At 36.6% G+C, this 17869-nt stretch overlaps 1 protein-coding gene across 1 annotated transcript; it reads right to left on the reverse strand.

Moving 5' to 3' along the window:
• Nucleotides 1-11151, reverse strand: LOC129356739 (ras guanyl-releasing protein 3-like). Its single transcript, XM_055026295.1, has 5 exons — nucleotides 11140-11151; nucleotides 8123-8270; nucleotides 7341-7377; nucleotides 7001-7150; nucleotides 1-56 (listed from the first exon to the last, which is right to left on the reverse strand). Exons 2-5 carry the CDS (start codon nucleotides 8243-8245, stop codon nucleotides 19-21), a joined length of 348 nt encoding a protein of 115 aa, XP_054882270.1. The 5' UTR covers nucleotides 8246-8270; nucleotides 11140-11151; the 3' UTR covers nucleotides 1-18.
• Between the last annotated feature and the right edge of the window lie 6718 nt (nucleotides 11152-17869).

Genomic DNA, 17869 nt, shown 5'->3' on the forward strand with positions numbered 1-17869 from the left:
CTCTGTTTAGGTTTAGGTTCAGGTGAAAGGAACCTCCTCTGTCTCTTGTAGGTATCCTGAAAGTTGAGTAAAGTTGAGGAGTTAAAATTTTCAACAGGGCCTGCCCGTTTTGGGGGATTTTTTAAGTTTCTTGTTTTTCAATTTTTCTTATTTTAAATTGCTTTTGTAAATATTGTCAATGTAAAGCTGCAGATGTCCAGCATTAGCATAAGTGTACATGAAAATGCTACGAAAACAGTTTGAAAACTGATGCATATTGTACTTCCATATTTTACTCTTGTCTGTGTATCGACAAAAACAATTTAATGGGAAAGATAGTGAATCACATTATGCATATGTAACGGGTAATAGATACAGATGAAATTCTTGTTAAAATATGTTTTGTAATTACTATGTGATGAATGGTTTTTGGCACCCCCTACTGGTTGCCTATAAATAGAAAGCTAAACCGTAAATTCCACGCAGTCTGTTCAGCGCTCTACTGTGTATGCGGAGAGCTGGTGAACCAGTAGTGGAGCTCACTGTGCTAATTTGTGTTGACCATTTATTACAGAAAATTCAACCAACTGGCCTCCTTTGTGTGTATGACGGGACGGGCATAAGGGGAAGCTGTTACACATAACAAAACGTACATACAACAAGCTGTGGAGCTTGTTTTAACCTACTAGCTATTGCTTGGATTAATGCCACAAAATAATTATACATATTAACTTATTGAATTTTTGGAGTACAAACTTCTTATCGCACTCTGACATAAAAACAATCTAATTAACGGACTACTTTTAAAAAACCCTGTTAAATATGCTATAACAAGGTTAGCACAATTTGACGGTTAACCTGCAGCTAGCTCATGTTGCTAAAACAACGAACTATGTACATAACACCACAAGATCAAAAAGCATTCAAAACGAAGGAATCTAAACAAAATCAAAAAAGGTGAGCCTACCTTTTACTGACTCTTAACGCAGTAGCAAAGGTTGGACCTTGGATTTAAGATCATATTTAACTGGGAGTTGGAGCACGCTGTTATTCTAAGGAGAATTGTATCCAACTGCTCCGGTATCTCATAATTATGACTTTGAAAGTCGAAATTATGACTTTGAATCTCATAATTATGACTTTAAATCTCAAAATTATGACTTTGAAAGTTGATATTATGACTTTGAATCTCATAATTATGACTTTGAATCTCAAAATTATGACTTTGAAAGTCGATATTATGACTTTGAATCTCATAATTATGACTTTGAAAGTCGAAATTATGACTTTGAATCTCATAATTATGACTTTGAATCTAATAATTATGACTTTGAAAGTCGAAATTATGACTTTGAATCTCATAATTATGACTTCGAATCTCATAATTATGACTCTTAATCTCATAATTATGACTGAATCTCATAATTATGACTTTGAATCTCATAATTATGACTCTTAATCTCATAATTATGACTTTGAATCTCATAATTATGACTCTGAATCTCATAATTATGACTTTGAATCTCATAATTATGACTGAATCTCATAATTATGACTCTGAATCTCATAATTATGACTCTGAATCTCATAATTATGACTTTGAATCTCATGATTATGACTTTGAATCTCATAATTATGACTTTGAATGTCATAATTATGACTCTGAATCTCATAATTATGACTCTGAATCTCATAATTGACTTTGAAAGTCAAAATTATGACTTTGAATCTCATGATTATGACTTTGAATCTCATAATTGACTTTGAAAGTCAAAATTATGACTTTGAATCTCATAATTATGACTTTGAATCTCATAATTATGACTTTGAATCTAATAATTATGACTTTGAAAGTCAAAATTATGACTTTGAATCTCATAATTATGACTCTTAATCTCATAATTATGACTCTTAATCTCCCAAACCATAAAAAAAACAAAAAAAAACAGATGATATCCTTTTTGGGGTTGACTAACTATTGTCGAAACTGGGTGCCTAATTATGCAGAAATTGTGGCAGCTCTGAATAAATTAATGTATAAAATTTTTTTTTAAATGTCTTCTTTGTTGTGGGCAGATGAAGCAGAAGAAGCACTTTGCAAACTAAAAAGACCCTCCTGTCAAGCGCTGCGTTAGCGTTACCAGATTATCAATACGAAACCTTTTGTTCAGATGGTGGATTGTAAAGGTCATGTCATGACCTCGGTGCTAGTCCAACAGCATGGTGATAAAATGAGACTAATAGCATATATTTCTTCAAAACTTGATAGTGTAGCATGTGCTTTACCACATTGTGTGAGAGCTGTAGTTGCTGCTTCTATGGCAGTAGAAGTTAGTGCTCCTATAGTTCTTTTTCACCCATTAACATTAAAAGTAACACATGCAGAATTATTAAAAGAATTATTATAAGTCATGCACCTACCAAAACAGCTAGCAATCTGTAAATGTGCGGCGAACACTGCAGGGACAGATAAGGTGTCCCTAGGGAATGCTTTCGAAGACAAAATAATTTTAAAAAGCAGCTGAGGGAGAGATAAATGTATTACATGTGGATGAAAAAATAACATTTATGAAAGAAACTTTAAGAGACATGCAACAATTAAGTCCTCAAAATGAAAAGGATTTATGGATAAAAAAATGGAGCAAAATTGGAAAATTATATGAAACTAAACCTATTTTACCAAGAAAAAAAAAATCTGTATAAATGGGCTGCAATATTGAGCCATGGCGTTTTGCATGTCTCAACAGGGGGGATGGTAGGATACATCGACATTACACTACTTATGGATTTATTTCTTATTTTAAAAATTTCTGTAGGGCCTGTTTGATATGTGCTACACATAACTCTCAGGGCAATCTAAGATCACTTAGAGGAAAATTTCCTACTCTGCAATGTCCATTTCAAGTAATGCACATGGACTTCATAGAATTGAATAAAAGTGAAGGACAAAAGTATTGTTTAGTAATAATTGATGCTTTTCTAAATGTATTGAACTTTTCACTAAAAACCCAGATGCAGCAGAAAAGCCAACTTGGATACATTTAACACACTGCAAAAAGTAATTTAATTTCAAAAGTAATTGGGAAGCAAGCTCAGGACGCTCACCGACCTACAGGGGAAAGTCCAGGTTACAAAGGGGGTTAAACCAAATAGTTTTTCCGTCTCAAAACTGGTGAAGTTTGTCCACAACCCTGTAGTGTCTTTAGGAGCAGAAGGACTTGCACATTAATGAAAATAACAAGCGAATATATCTTTTTGTTTTAATTTTGTGTTGTCATCTGGGAACAATTCATGTCATAAATGAAAATGTATTTCTTATAGCACTGTTTACAGAATGAGGATGGGTATTCAGGTATGTTTTCCACCTAGTTCTATTATCATTTTTTTAGTCTCCTGGGCAAGTATGACATCAGTAAACTACAGAGATTAAACTTGATATATGACAAATGATGTTTTAACATCGGACTGTTCTCTCTGTGAACAATGAATTTAACCTTGTCTTTCGTGCAGATGTCTGGTGGTGGTGCAGTGGTGACAAAATTTTTAATAGATTACCTAGGAAGGTAACAGGGATGTCTGCATTAATTTCTTTATTATTGCCTGTTTGCGTTTATCCTGTGACTGCTGATCATTTAATTCATGCTTTAACTAATGTTGTGCCTCAGCAGTGGCGTCAGTTGCAGAAGCGAGACCTGACCTGGTGGAATAATGATCCTACATACATCGATGCCATTGGTGTCCCCCGTGGTGTACCAGATGAGTATAAATTGGCCGACCAAACTGCAGCAGGATTTGAGTCCACAATTTGTTGGTGGTGCACATTAAACAAAAACGTTGACAGAATCAATTACATCCATTACAATGTACAAAAACTGGGCAACTGGACACAAGCAGGCTTCGAGGCGGTGCACGAGCAGCTGGCCGCTACATCACTGATGGCTTTCCAGAACCGTATTGCACTTGACATGGTGCTGGCTGAATGAGGGGGAGTGTGTGCAATCTTTGGTGAAAGATGCTGCACTTTTCTACCCAACAACACAGCGGCTGATGGCAGCCTGACGAAGGCCATTGAGGGGCTCCGTACCCTTAATGGTAAGATGAGGGAGTTCTCTGGAGTGAATACTTCCAGGTGGGACGACTGGATGAATGTTTTTGGAAAGAACCGAACCCTTGTGTCCTCTGCTTTAGTGTCGATGGCTGTCTTTGCTGCCATTCTAACCTTGTGTGGATGCTGTTGTATTCCTTGCCTGCATTCTTTGTTTAATCGTCTCATCACTACAACAATTTAGCCCATGGGGAACCAGATGATGCCGATGTATCCCTTATTGACGAGAAAACCTGAGTCTAACAGAGAAAGCTCTGATGAGGACTCTTTTGATGTGTATCCTGATTCTAAGTTTTGGACTGAGTATAAACTTTGAGTGTAAACATGTTTGCTTTCTTAAAAATGAACTCCTAGTTGAAAATCGTTTGGAGTGGCTGTTTAGGAGGGATATGAGAATTAGAACAAATATTTGATAAACAGGGGGGAAATGTTGGAGAAATTGTGATATTATTAATCAATTATTTGTTATTCTCATTGATCTTTATAATGTATCTTTATTTTATGCTTTCCTTTAAGTTAATCTCATTATAGAATTAAGAATGTTTCTTGTATTGTTCATTTACTCTGATTCCAAAATCTTCCTGCAGGTTTACCTCTTGGTGAAGAGCTCTGCTTCGGTTGAATAAAACCATCATTGCTAAGATCACTACATATTTTATTAATCTTTGTGCCTGGAAGGAGATTATCTAGTACAGAATGATTGTGTGTTAGTTAGTGAATAACATTTGACGCTGTAGCTGTTTGCCCCCTCCCTTTAGAGCTACAGCGTCCTTGTGATTAGGGATCCTAGAAACAATAAATTAGAGGAGCAGACAAAATATGCTGTAGGAGATTGTAAGTGAAGCACATCTCTGTCCGTTCTCCTCGCGAGTGAAAAAGAATCTAACTCTTTTGTCTTTTCTGCCTTTGTTAATGTATGTTTAACAGGTGTTAACCCTAACACAAATGAACTAAACAGTATAAAAATCATCACTATGTATACCACAATCTCACACAACAGTACTTTCTTAAGGACACAGAAGACTGTAGTTCCAATTCAGCTTTAAACAAAATTTTCCACAAATTGCTCAAAAGAAAGTGCACAAAGACAGAGTTACATGTGACTATTACAATATATCTTTACTCAAGAGGAAGTGAAAAGCCATCCCAAAACTTACTTGATAAAAAAAAATAGTTAAAATGCCTCCTAGGTACATAACCCAAGTGTCATAAATAAATTCTGGTTAAGTGCAAAACACAAACTCAACAGCAACTTTGAGGCCTGGCTCCACTTTTATCAAGAGATTGGTGAAAAGTTATCAATCTCTTGATAACTTTTCATCCTCTATGCCTCTAATCCATATTGACTTAATATGAAACTGATAGCTCTGTGTCCCATGAAAAAGTTTGTTAAAGTTCATGGAGAACTCTAACAAAAAGTCACAAATGCTCAAAAATGACCCTTTGATCTAAAGTGGCCGACTTCCTTATGGGTTTAGAGAATACCTCCAAAGACATTATGTTCTAGTTTTAACTACGTCCAACATTTTAGCTCTTTACGTTTCACTAGTTGGCCTATTTCAAGTATGGAGGTTGCTGTAGAGCCATTAGGTTATGCCCTTTTCCGATTCCATTAAAATAAATTTCAGGTGGAGGAATATTTTGGGTAGTATTAGTATATTTTTCAGATCTCGGCGCGGTCTCGCACATTAATTGGGGCAAACTAATAAATAAAACGTTCTGTTCAAAAACAACATACAGCTACAGCGTGCCACACAGCTTTCAAATCGGTAATGAACAGTGACTCTGTCCAAACCTGCACAGCTTAAGATGTGAGTCCACTTCATTTAAATGAATGGAACTGTGATCTGTTGGATATGTCTAACTTTAGCAACACTTTAAATGTAATGTTCTGTGTTACATTTCATTCTTTGCACGTTGTTTTCTTTCCTAGTATCTCTGGCAACAATTTCATCATGTTTGGTATTGTTGCAATTATAATAAAATAATTTTGAATGAAATAAGCATATTTATACACAGCAATGCTAAGAATATCATAAACATAAAAAAACATTTTGCTGAGGTACATTATTTGTTTTGAAATGATCTCAAATTGGCAGGTTACTGATGAATCCTGTTTCAATATTTTAATTGATTGTCAGCCATATTTAAAACATCAAACAAATATTGATGGGTTTTTGAAAGGCAATAAAACTATTTGAAATGCTCCACATGTAAAAGAAAATGTACTTTTATCATGCAAATGATAACAAGTAGATAATATTTCAGATTTACAAAGAGAAATAGATTTTCTAGTTGCACATTAAATTTGAACACAAACTGAACAAAAATAACTCTGAGTAACAGAGAGATGGTTTTGCCACACTGTTAATATTTCTACTGAACTAAAGTCCAGCACCTCAGTATTCAGGAACTTAACACTGAATACAATAAGCTGTTTCTAAGGACGAGGAGTGACCCATTGCAGTTTTCACGCTGACTGCTGATTACGATATTTAAAATCCTGACCTGCCAATTCTGATACTGATTTATTTATTTATTTTTTTAATTTTATCTGAAATGTTAATGAATATAGTGAGAAAGTTGTTGAGTCGGCAGCAGAATGGGGTGTGGGGCTGATTATTGGTGAACGCAAAAATGCAGACGTGACCTGGTGGGCGGGGCTGACAGTCAAACCTCTCATGGCAGAGCAAAAGAGGACAGTGGCTGATTTTTAGACCTTCATTGATCAGATCGGTAGATAATATTGGCTTCATATGTAAATATCGTCCGATCTGGCAAAATGAAGGACAATGGACTACACCACTACAGACTTACATTTATTTACTCTTATGAAAAGGCGAACTCATGACAACATTCAGTCCAATCTTGATAACACCAGAATATTGCTTATGAGTAACAGTATCTGAAAACAACCTTTACAGGTGGGCAGCGTTGGGCTGTTGGGCAGAGAGCTGTGGGTCAGCCTGGCTGGAGAGCCGCTGCTTACAGAGCCTGAGCCAATCAGCTTCCTGCAGGCCAGAACCAGCAGTTCCCGACATTGTTTATGACAGTTAACACCACAGTCTGCAAGGCAAACACATTTCCTGGCTCAAATCATCCCTGCAGTATTCAAGCAGCATCAATAAAAAATAATATATAGAGAATAATAATTATAGCTACTGCTAATAAATTTGGTGTCAAAAAAAGAGAGGAAATGTAAAAAAGTGAATTCATATCCATGACAGTCACTCTTAGAATAAAGCAGCAGACGCACCTTTGCACTTGTATCCCTGCTTGATGATTCCCCAGAGCTGCACACACGGAAGAAGAAAAAGATGGAAATGTTACATAATGGAGAGAAAACAGACACAATCACAGCAGTCTACTGGGCTTCATGCCAACCTCTGGGAGTCCAGAACAGGTGTCAGAAAACACAAGTGGACTGGCAAGCTGCTTAGGACCAACAGGCCACCAGGGGGCCCAGAAGAACATCTAATTTCTTACACAAAGTGTAGTACTCCCAAATTCTAATCTGCAGCTACATTTCTTATTTGACTTTAACATTTCTCTTGGTCATTTATGGAGAAAATGAAAAACTCTCTAATGTAGGATCCAGAGAACTCACAAATATGTCAAACTTTGTCATAATGTGACGGATTCCATCTATCCTCAGACCCTGTTAATAAGATGATCAGCTTTCATCTCCACAGTTTTTGCCCTTTTTACAGAATCACTGATGAGCAGAACTGCAGTGATTATTGTGTGCATGTGATTCAGTCTGCCACCTGCTGGACGCCAGAGGTCCTGCTTCTGCCTTCTGGTGGTTCACACTTCCCTTCAAGCAACATGTGTGAACAAACACAGCTAGAATCTGGACTTAGAAGAGAACCTACCTGTCATCACCTGCTCCACCTTTCTTACATTTTTACAAGCTGTTCATTTTTAACCCGGTTTTCTGTAATTTAGTCATTCCAAAGTAAAAGATGACATTATGTTTGAACACATTCAGCATGTTTGGTTTCAATAAACATAATTCACTTGTGTTGAAATACATACAAATCCAGCACAATGTTCACAGAAGGTTGGCTTCAGATAGGTCATCTCCTGAAAGTTGTGAATGAATCCTGGTCCCATCTTACACTGGAGCAGAGGGTTGGCCCGGAGGAAATACGCCACCATCTCATCCTTGCTGATCAATCCGTCTCTGAGGAAGACATGCAGAGGAAGATGAGGAGGAGGAAACAGGAGCATCAGCTCAGCTGGAAATCTTTTAGTCATGGACAAAGTTTATGGCAGTGATGCAAATGTGTTTGGCTTTTAAATTGATAAATATTCATTGTTTTGGGGACAGGGAGTCTTTTTTTCTGCTTGCTTCTTTTGATGGTTTTAATGCTGATTGGCACACAAATAACTCTAAAAGTCCAGGTTGCTGGTGGCAACTGGTGAACCTCAAAAACAACACACAGACTGGACGGAGGAAAGGACCCGACTAGACGTGACCAGACGGGGACCTGACCAGAAACAAGGGACACAGGTGGGTTTAAATGTGTTTGGCTTTTAAATTGATAAATATTCATTGTTTTGGGGACAGGGAGTCTTTTTTTCTGCTTGCTTCCTTTTGCTTCTTTAGATCAATGCAGAGTTGTATGATTTTTGTTTCACACTGAAAGAAAATGCAGGAATCAATACAATCTAAGCAGCATAAAAATAGAGGCAACACATCCCACAATCTAGCAGCCAAGCAATTGCATAAAGTAACCTTATGACCTTTCAAATGCTCCTCTCTGGTGATTTTTTGATTGTTTTTAATGTTGCTCCAGTGTAAGGGGAAACTCTATTTATGACATAGTGATATAAATAAATTGGTGTGAATTCAGGACAAATCAATAATTTGATGAACACATCAGGATGGAGGAAGTATGGGTCGGTTTGGAAGCTAGCAATTTCCAACTTTTGTAAATATCACCGTCTATGATCCCCAATCAGGTTTGTTACGTTCACAGACAAGTTATCTCCACTCCAACAAGAAGAAGCCACCAAGAAACTGGTAAAAACAACTTGGATAAATAACTGAAGTCACTCTGTTCAGTTCTCCCATCCTTCACTGCCGACGTCCGTCATGGCGCCTCCAATGATGAAGTGAAGCAGTTGCAAAGGGTTAATAGTTTCAATCATGCAGAACTGATCTGACTGTTGCTATAGCAACGATCAGAAGCAAGACATTGTCCAGAACTACAGTGAGCTCATTGTAGCTATGACCCATCAATGACTTAGATCTATGACATAGTTCTATGTCATAGATCTAAGAACCTCTGAGGCTATAAAAACTTGCATCTCAAAACCTCAGTTTTCAGTTGCAATTCTGTTTAGCCATGTCTTTGGATCTGAAAGCGATTGGAACGACATTTTTCTTTCCTGTGTCTTTTGGGCTTGGTTATTTGGCCAGCACAGCCATCAGGAAAACATTGAATGTTATCCTGCCAAACCTACAATTTGGAATGCCATCTAAGGATGAGGACCTGGATGTCTTTGATTCCTTCCTCTTCAATCCTTCTCCGGCTGGAGAAGAGAGTGACGAGGATAGACTTCCCTACCAGGAAGAGTGGCCGGATGATTTTAACGCTTTTCTCTTCAATCCTTCTCCGGCTGGAGAGGATTGCTCAGAGGATAATCTTCCCTCTGCACAATGGATGGATGATTATGATGTGATAGATGCCTATCTTTTCAGGCCTTCACCACCTGCGACGCAAACTTCTCCGGCTGGAGAAGTTTGCGTCGCTTCAACCAAAGATGAAGCAAAAATCAACAGTGTGGAAGAGACTCCTCAGCTAGGAGTCTCTGAACTAAACAAGGAAAAGCCGGAAGAGCCGACGTCTGCAACAAAAGAGGACGTAAAAGACATCGGCGTGGAAGAGACTCCTCAGCCAGGAGTCTCTGAACTAAACAAGGAAAAGCCGGAAGAGCCGACGTCTGCAACAAAAGAGGACGTAAAAGACATCGGCGTGGAAGAGACTCCTCAGCCAGGAGTCTCTGAACTAAACAAGGAAAAGCCGGAAGAGCCGACGTCTGTAACAAAAGAGGACGTAAAAGACATCGGCGTGGAAGAGACTCCTCAGCCAGGAGTCTCTGAACTAAACAAAGAAAAGCCGGAAGAGCCGACATCTTCAACAAGGAGGACGTAAAAGACATCGATGTGGAAGATGTAAACAAAGAGAAGCCTAAAGAGCAGAAAGCTTCTCCTCCATCAAAAAGAGCCCTAGAAGATTGGACTCCAAAAGATTCTTTTAGTTTTCTTCCAAAACAAACTTCCCCGGCTGGGGAAGCTTTGAAGATTAGGAGGTTTTCACCTCTACCTCCCCCACCACCTGTGGAAATTTGGGATGATAAGAAGGCAGTGAAGAGAAGTAAGAAGGCATGTTGTCGATTATCTTGACTGCCTGATTTTAAGTATGTAGCATCTTGTTTTTTCACTTTTCATTTTGATGAAAAGTGAAAAAACTTGCGAAACAGAGGTCTTGGGTTTGAATCCTGGCCTGGGTTCAAACCCAAGACCTCTTGATCTCCATGAGCATGAGTGGGTTCTCTCCGGGTACTCCGGCTTCCTCCCACAGTACAAAAAGATTTTTTAGATAAAAAGTGCGTACATTGGGTTATGCCTTTGTGATTTCTAGGCTGTTTCTCATTCTGTCTAGTTTCTAGTTGAAGTGTCACTTTGTGTCTGATGAATAAAACTTCAATCCAGCTGAGTTTACCAGTTAGTAAATGATTGCAAACACACATCAAATTTGCCATTTTCTCAAAGAAGAATGTCTCAGACAAATTGTTTAATCCCACAAAATCAACATTACTTTGAGTTTGGTGATGAGGAAATGCAAACTGAGGGGATGAAATCCCAATCATCAATTCATTTTTAAAAAGCAAACCTTCCATCTTCCTTGAGCATTACTGCAGACTGTAAGTAAAGCATAGACCAATCGCCACACGTTTTCCACAATCCACCAAATGGTTCATAAATTAGTTAAATTGATTTGCTATGACAGCAAACAGATGCGTCAGTTATTTTTCACACTCACTGATCTTTATCCAAAACACAAAATGAGTCCAGAAATGGGAAATTAGCTGCAATACTCTCAAAGTCTTCTTGTGATATATAGCCATCCTGGTCATAGTCATAATTTCTGAAAACGTAGCTCTGATAGTCGGTGAACTGCAGACGAATGGGAATTATTGCCAAGACTCATTTGTATGAATCATTTTCAAAGAGGCTATGCAATGTAGTTTAGCTCTATTTGGATTTTAATGTTACAATCAGTTAAATGAAAGACACAACCAGCTGCTTACTGTAAAATTTTATGCAGGAAGGTTAAAAAAAAATAAAAAAACTGGATTCAGCTGAAAATTTAGGAAGCAAAAAACAAAGATATGGGTAAAAAAAAGTAATTTATATGGAAGCCCATTTCCGCCAAGGAAAATAAGACCAACAGGAAGTCATAATTTCGACTTTCAAAGTCATAATTATGAGATTCAAAGTCATAATTATGAGATTTGAAGTCATAATTATGAGATTCAGAGTCATAATTATAAGATTCAAAGTTATAATTTCGACTTTCAAAGTCATAATTATGAGATTCAAAGTCATAATTATGAGATTTGAAGTCATAATTATGAGATTCAAAGTCATAATTATAAGATTCAGAGTCATAATTATGAGATTCAAAGTCATAATTATGAGATTCAAAGTCATAATCATGAGATTCAGAGTCATAATTATGAGATTCAAAGTTATAATTTCGACTTTCAAAGTCATAATTATGAGATTCAAAGTCATAATTATGAGATTTGAAGTCATAATTATGAGATTCAAAGTCATAATTATAAGATTCAGAGTCATAATTATGAGATTCAAAGTCATAATTATGAGATTCAAAGTCATAATCATGAGATTCAGAGTCATAATTATGAGATCCAGAGTCATAATTATGAGATTCAAAGTCATAATTATGAGATTCAGTCATAATTATGAGATTCAGAGTCATAATTATGAGATTCAAAGTCATAATTATGAGATTCAGTCATAATTATGAGATTCAAAGTCAGAATTATGAGATTCAAAGTCATAATTTTGACTTTCAAAGTCAATTATGAAATTCAAAGTCATAATCATGAGATTCAGTCATAATTATGAGATTCAGAGTCATAATTATGAGATTCAGAGTCATAATTATGAGATTCGAAGTCATAATCATGAGATTCAAAGTCATAATTATGAGATTCAGAGTCATAATTATGAGATTCAAAGTCATAATTATGAGATTCAAAGTCTTAATTATGAGATTCAGTCATAATTATGAGATTAAGAGTCATAATTATGAGATTCAAAGTCATAATTTCGACTTTCAAAGTCATAATTATGAGATTCAAAGTCATAATTATGAGATTCAGAGTCATAATTATGAGATTCAGAGTCATAATTATGAGATTCAAAGTCTTAATTATGAGATTCAGTCATAATTATGAGATTAAGAGTCATAATTATGAGATTCAAAGTCATAATTTCGACTTTCAAAGTCATAATTATGAGATTCAGAGTCATAATTATGAGATTCAAAGTCATAATTATGAGATTAAGAGTCATAATTATGAGATTAAGAGTCATAATTATGAGATTCAAAGTCATAATTATGAGATTCAAAGTCATAATTATGAGATTCAAAGTCATAATCATGAGATTCAAAGTCATAATTATGAGATTAAGAGTCATAATTATGAGATTCGAAGTCATAATTATGAGATTCAAAGTCATAATTTCGACTTTCAAAGTCATAATTATTAGATTCAAAGTCATAATTATGAGATTCAAAGTCATAATTTCGACTTTCAAAGTCATAATTTTGAGATTCAAAGTCATAATTATGAGATTAAGAGTCATAATTATGAGATTCAAAGTCATAATTATGAGATTCAAAGTCATAATATCAACTTTCAAAGTCATAATTTTGAGATTTAAAGTCATAATTATGAGATTCAAAGTCATAATTTCGACTTTCAAAGTCATAATTTTGAGATTCAAAGTCATAATTATGAGATTCAAAGTCATAATTTCGACTTCTAAGTCATAATTTTGAGATTCAAAGTCATAATTATGAGATTCAAAGTCATAATTTCGACTTTCTAAGTCATAATTTTGAGATTCAAAGTCATAATTATGAGATTCAAAGTCATAATATCAACTTTCAAAGTCATAATTTTGAGATTTAAAGTCATAATTATGAGATTCAAAGTCATAATTTCGACTTTCAAAGTCATAATTATGAGATACCGGAGCAGTTGGATACAATTCTCCTTAGAATAACAGCGTGCTCCAACTCCCAGTTAAATATGATCTTAAATCCAAGGTCCAACCTTTGCTACTGCGTTAAGAGTCAGTAAAAGGTAGGTTCGCCTTTTTGATTTTGTTTAGATTCCTTCGTTTTGAATGCTTTTGATCGTGTGGTGTTATGTACATCGTTCGTTGTTTTAGCAACATGAGCTAGCTGCAGGTTAACCGTCAAATCGTGCTAACCTTGTTATAGCATATTTAACAGGGTTTTTAAAAGTAGTCCGTTAATTAGATTGTTTTTATGTCAGAGTGCGATAAGAAGTTTGTACTCCAAAAATTCAATAAGTTAATATGTATAATTATTTTGTGGCATTAATCCAAGCAATAGCTAGTAGGTTAAAACAAGCTCCACAGCTTGTTGTATGTACGTTTTGTTATGTGTAACGGCTCCCCTTATGCCCGTCCCGTCATACACACAAAGGAGGCCAGTTGGTTGAATTTTCTGTAATAAATGGTCAACACAAATTAGCACAGTGAGCTCCACTACTGGTTCACCAGCTCTCCGCATACACAGTAGAGCGCTGAACAGACTGCGTCTAATTTACGGTTTAGCTTTCTATTTATAGGCAACCAGTAGGGGGCGCCAAAAACCATTCATCACATAGTAATTACAAAACATATTTTAGCAAGAATTTCATCTGTATCTATTACCCGTTACATATGCATAATGTGATTCACTATCTTTCCCATTAAATTGTTTTTGTCGATACACAGACAAGAGTAAAATATGGAAGTACAATATGAATCAGTTTTCAAACTGTTTTCGTAGCATTTTCATGTACACTTATGCTAATGCTGGACATCTGCAGCTTTACATTGACAATATTTACAAAAGCAATTTAAAATAAGAAAAATTGAAAAACAAGAAACTTAAAAAATCCCCCAAAATGGGCAGGCCCTGTTGAAAATTTTAACTCCTCAACTTTACTCAACTTTCAGGATACCTACAAGAGACAGAGGAGGTTCCTTTCACCTGAACCTAAACCTAAACAGAGGTAAGTTGCAACTCTTGTGAAAATCCAATTTATTATATTATCTGTTTAAATGAAAATAATTGAGATCAAAACTAATATTCTGATGATGTTCATGCACTTGACTCTTTTATAAAGATGGAAATTTCATTTTAACAATTGTTCAACCATTGAAATATTTTAGGGGAAAAATGTAATCAGAACTTTCAGACCTAAGCTCTACACTTTACCATTTAGTTGTGGAGACACTGGTAGATTTTTCTTTATTACTTTTATGTAGTTTCTTTATGTATTGGTTTATTTTTGCAGATCTGTACAGCTGTTTTGTTGTCTATTGTCTTTATTTAGCAGGAGCTTGAGTCTGAAATACAGTTTCTATCTGTCTTGTAGAGTTGGACAATAAATCAGTTATATGTATCACGATACACACGTGATCGATATCAATAGATAGTAAGTCTGACAGAATATTCAATAGAATATTCTCTGAACTCTGATCCAGAACCACATACCATTCTGGAGGATGCAGGCACAGTCAAGGCTTCTCAACTAGGCCTGTCGCGATAAACGGTAAGTCAAGAAATTGAACGATAAATGAAAACTATCGACGTCATTTCATTTATCGGCTATCGTCTCTGCCTGTATTTTTCTCTTTCTATTGATGACGCTGGATGAGAAGCCTCAACTCTGGTGCTATCCACTGACCCCTCCCTTCCTAAAAAATGAGGAGGGAGGATTAGTGGACTATTGCATCAGGTAGTAAGTGCTCGGATCGCTTTGTATTTCTATTGCTTTAGAGCCCCGTGAGGAGTTAGCAAAGCAAAGAAACAATATCTCAAAGCTCGAAATGGAACCGGTTTCAAAGCCGAATGCAACTGCAGCAGTGTGGGACTATTTTGGATTCAAACCAAATGACCGAGGCGAACCGCTGAACCTTTGCGAGCCGGTATGTCGCATTTGTCATAAAACAGTAGCAACTAAGAGCAACAATACAACCAACTTGCACGTGCACCTGAAGCACAACCATCCAGCAAAGATTTTAAGGCCGGGGACAAAAAATACAACCGGTGGCCCGTGTCCGTCTTTAAGTTCACGACAGTCCTCTGTCTTTGAAGCAATTAATCGAGAAATAGCGTACAAAAAGGACGGCGCAAAGTGGAACGAGCTCACAGACAGCATAGTTCGATTAATTGCTAAAGAGATGCTCCCATTTAATATAGTTGAAAAGCCAACATTTCGAAAAATGTTGCAAACATTTGATAGACATTACGAAATCCCCAGAAAAACATACATATCACAAACGGCAATTCCACAACTGTACAACAGTATTAAAGACGACGTACTGAAGGAGATAAAAGACATTTCATTTTACTCTGCTACGTCAGATATGTGGTCAAGTTCAAATATGACCCCTTATATGAGCTTGACCATTCACTATATAGCTGCTGACTGGACCCTGCACTCTAAATGTTTAGACACCAGATATGTCCCAGATAACCATACTGTTGACATCCTGGAAGAAAACCTGAAATCTGCTTTAGCAGACTGGGGACTGGATGAAGACAAACTGGTCTGCATTACAACAGACAATGGTGCTAACATTGTCACTGCAATAAGAAATCTTGGCTGGCCATGGCTCAACTGCTTTGGCCACAACCTCCACCTTGCTGTTTCCCATGGTCTAGACAGTGACAAAGAACGGACAGAACGTGCCATAGGACTCTGTAAAAGCTTGGTCAACACTTTCAACCTGAGCTTCCTTAAAAAGAGAGACCTGAGGAAGGCACAGAATGAAGCTAATCTCCCTCAGCACAATCTCATTCTGGTGAGTGGTTTTTTAAAGTCATTTATTTATTCATTTGTAACTCAAAATATTCAGAGCCATGTTTATTTTTCTTTGTAGCATGTAGACCTGTAGAATCTAATTAAGACAGTTGTCTGGCAATAATTTTACATACAGCAACACAAATTATTAAGGAGAATTGGTAGCATTTCTTTAAAGAAGTTGAAATTCATTAACTAATAAAAAATAGTTCTCATATAGTAATAATATTTTTTGCTAGAGCCATTTTGGTGTTATTTCTACTTGTCATATAAGGTGAATAATATTTTACTTGTCACTGGTGAAGTTTGGCCCTAAATGAGTGACATAATAATTATATGTATTTTTCTACTAAAAACATTTTCAATATTCCACAGGATGTTGTCACACGATGGGGCACTAAACAGAAGATGATGGAGAGGGTGTTGGAGCATCTCCCAGCCATTAGACGAGTCCTGGTTCAAGACAGAAAGCACTGCCATCTCAACCCAACCTGGCAGGATGTTTCGGTGTTAGAGTCCATCAACGCAGCTATTAAACCACTGGCTGACTTTACAGATGTCCTTTCAGGAGAAAGATACGTCACAGTGTCCTCTGTTAAGCCTGTGCTAGAACTGATTAAAGGCGACCTTCTCTCTCCAGGCCCTGATGACAGCACACTGACTGCCAGTATTAAAAAAAACATATCCACGATACTGACTGGAAAATACACCTCACCTGCCATCCAAAACCTCCTGACAAAGGCCACCATCTTGGATCCAAGGTACCGTGGCAGCATGGAACAGGCAGGGTCATTGGTTGACATCAAACATCAGTTGGTGCAAGAGCTACTGGACTTAAAAGGACCAGAAGTAAGTGAAAAAGGTGTAAGTGGTGAGGGTTCCAGCCAAGCTGCTGGAGGAAACAAAGATGAATCTACAGCTGCCCCACCCACCAAAAAGAAGAGGCTAAGTGACCTTCTTCAAAACAGAAGAGCTCAACTCACAGTTCAGACACAGGCTATGTACTCAAAAAGAGAGCAGGCTGATGCAGAACTGACAAAGTTCCTTCAAGAAGATGCTATTGATGCCTCTTGTGATCCTTGATGTGGTGGTGTGACAATCAAAGAAGATATCCTTTGATGGCAAACTTGGCTAAGAAATACATGTGTATTTGTGCAACAAGCACCAGTTCGGAGAAAATGTTTAGCACAGCTGGAAACATTGCTACTCCTGAGAGATCCTGCCTTAAGCCACACAAACTCAACATGTTAGTATTTCTTGCTCGGAATCTGTCTGACTAAAGTAGCTACAGATCTACTTAAAGATTGTTCAGGCATCGGTCTTATTTAAGAATGTGCTTTTGTTCCTTTGCACTTTTTGTTTATAAAATGGCAGTTTTGCCCATCTTTATTAAATCTAATAATACACAGACTTCATAATCTGTACTCTTTTGTAGTTTTTATTTCCACTGTGGTTTTATCTTCTCTTTAGTTTTTATTCAAGTGCTTTTTTTGTTAACAGAGACTGAAAGTCCATTTTATTTCTATTTATGGTTTTATTTTGTTAACCATTTCCAGTGTTAAGTGTTCTTTTGAAAATAAAGTATTTATCTTTGGCAGGGAGTCACATGCATTATTACATCATTTCCATTAA

Source organism: Poeciliopsis prolifica, unplaced genomic scaffold (genome assembly GCF_027474105.1).
Source record: "Poeciliopsis prolifica strain line A6 unplaced genomic scaffold, Auburn_PproV2 SCAFFOLD189, whole genome shotgun sequence".
In the NCBI taxonomy this organism is placed as follows: domain Eukaryota; kingdom Metazoa; phylum Chordata; class Actinopteri; order Cyprinodontiformes; family Poeciliidae; genus Poeciliopsis; species Poeciliopsis prolifica.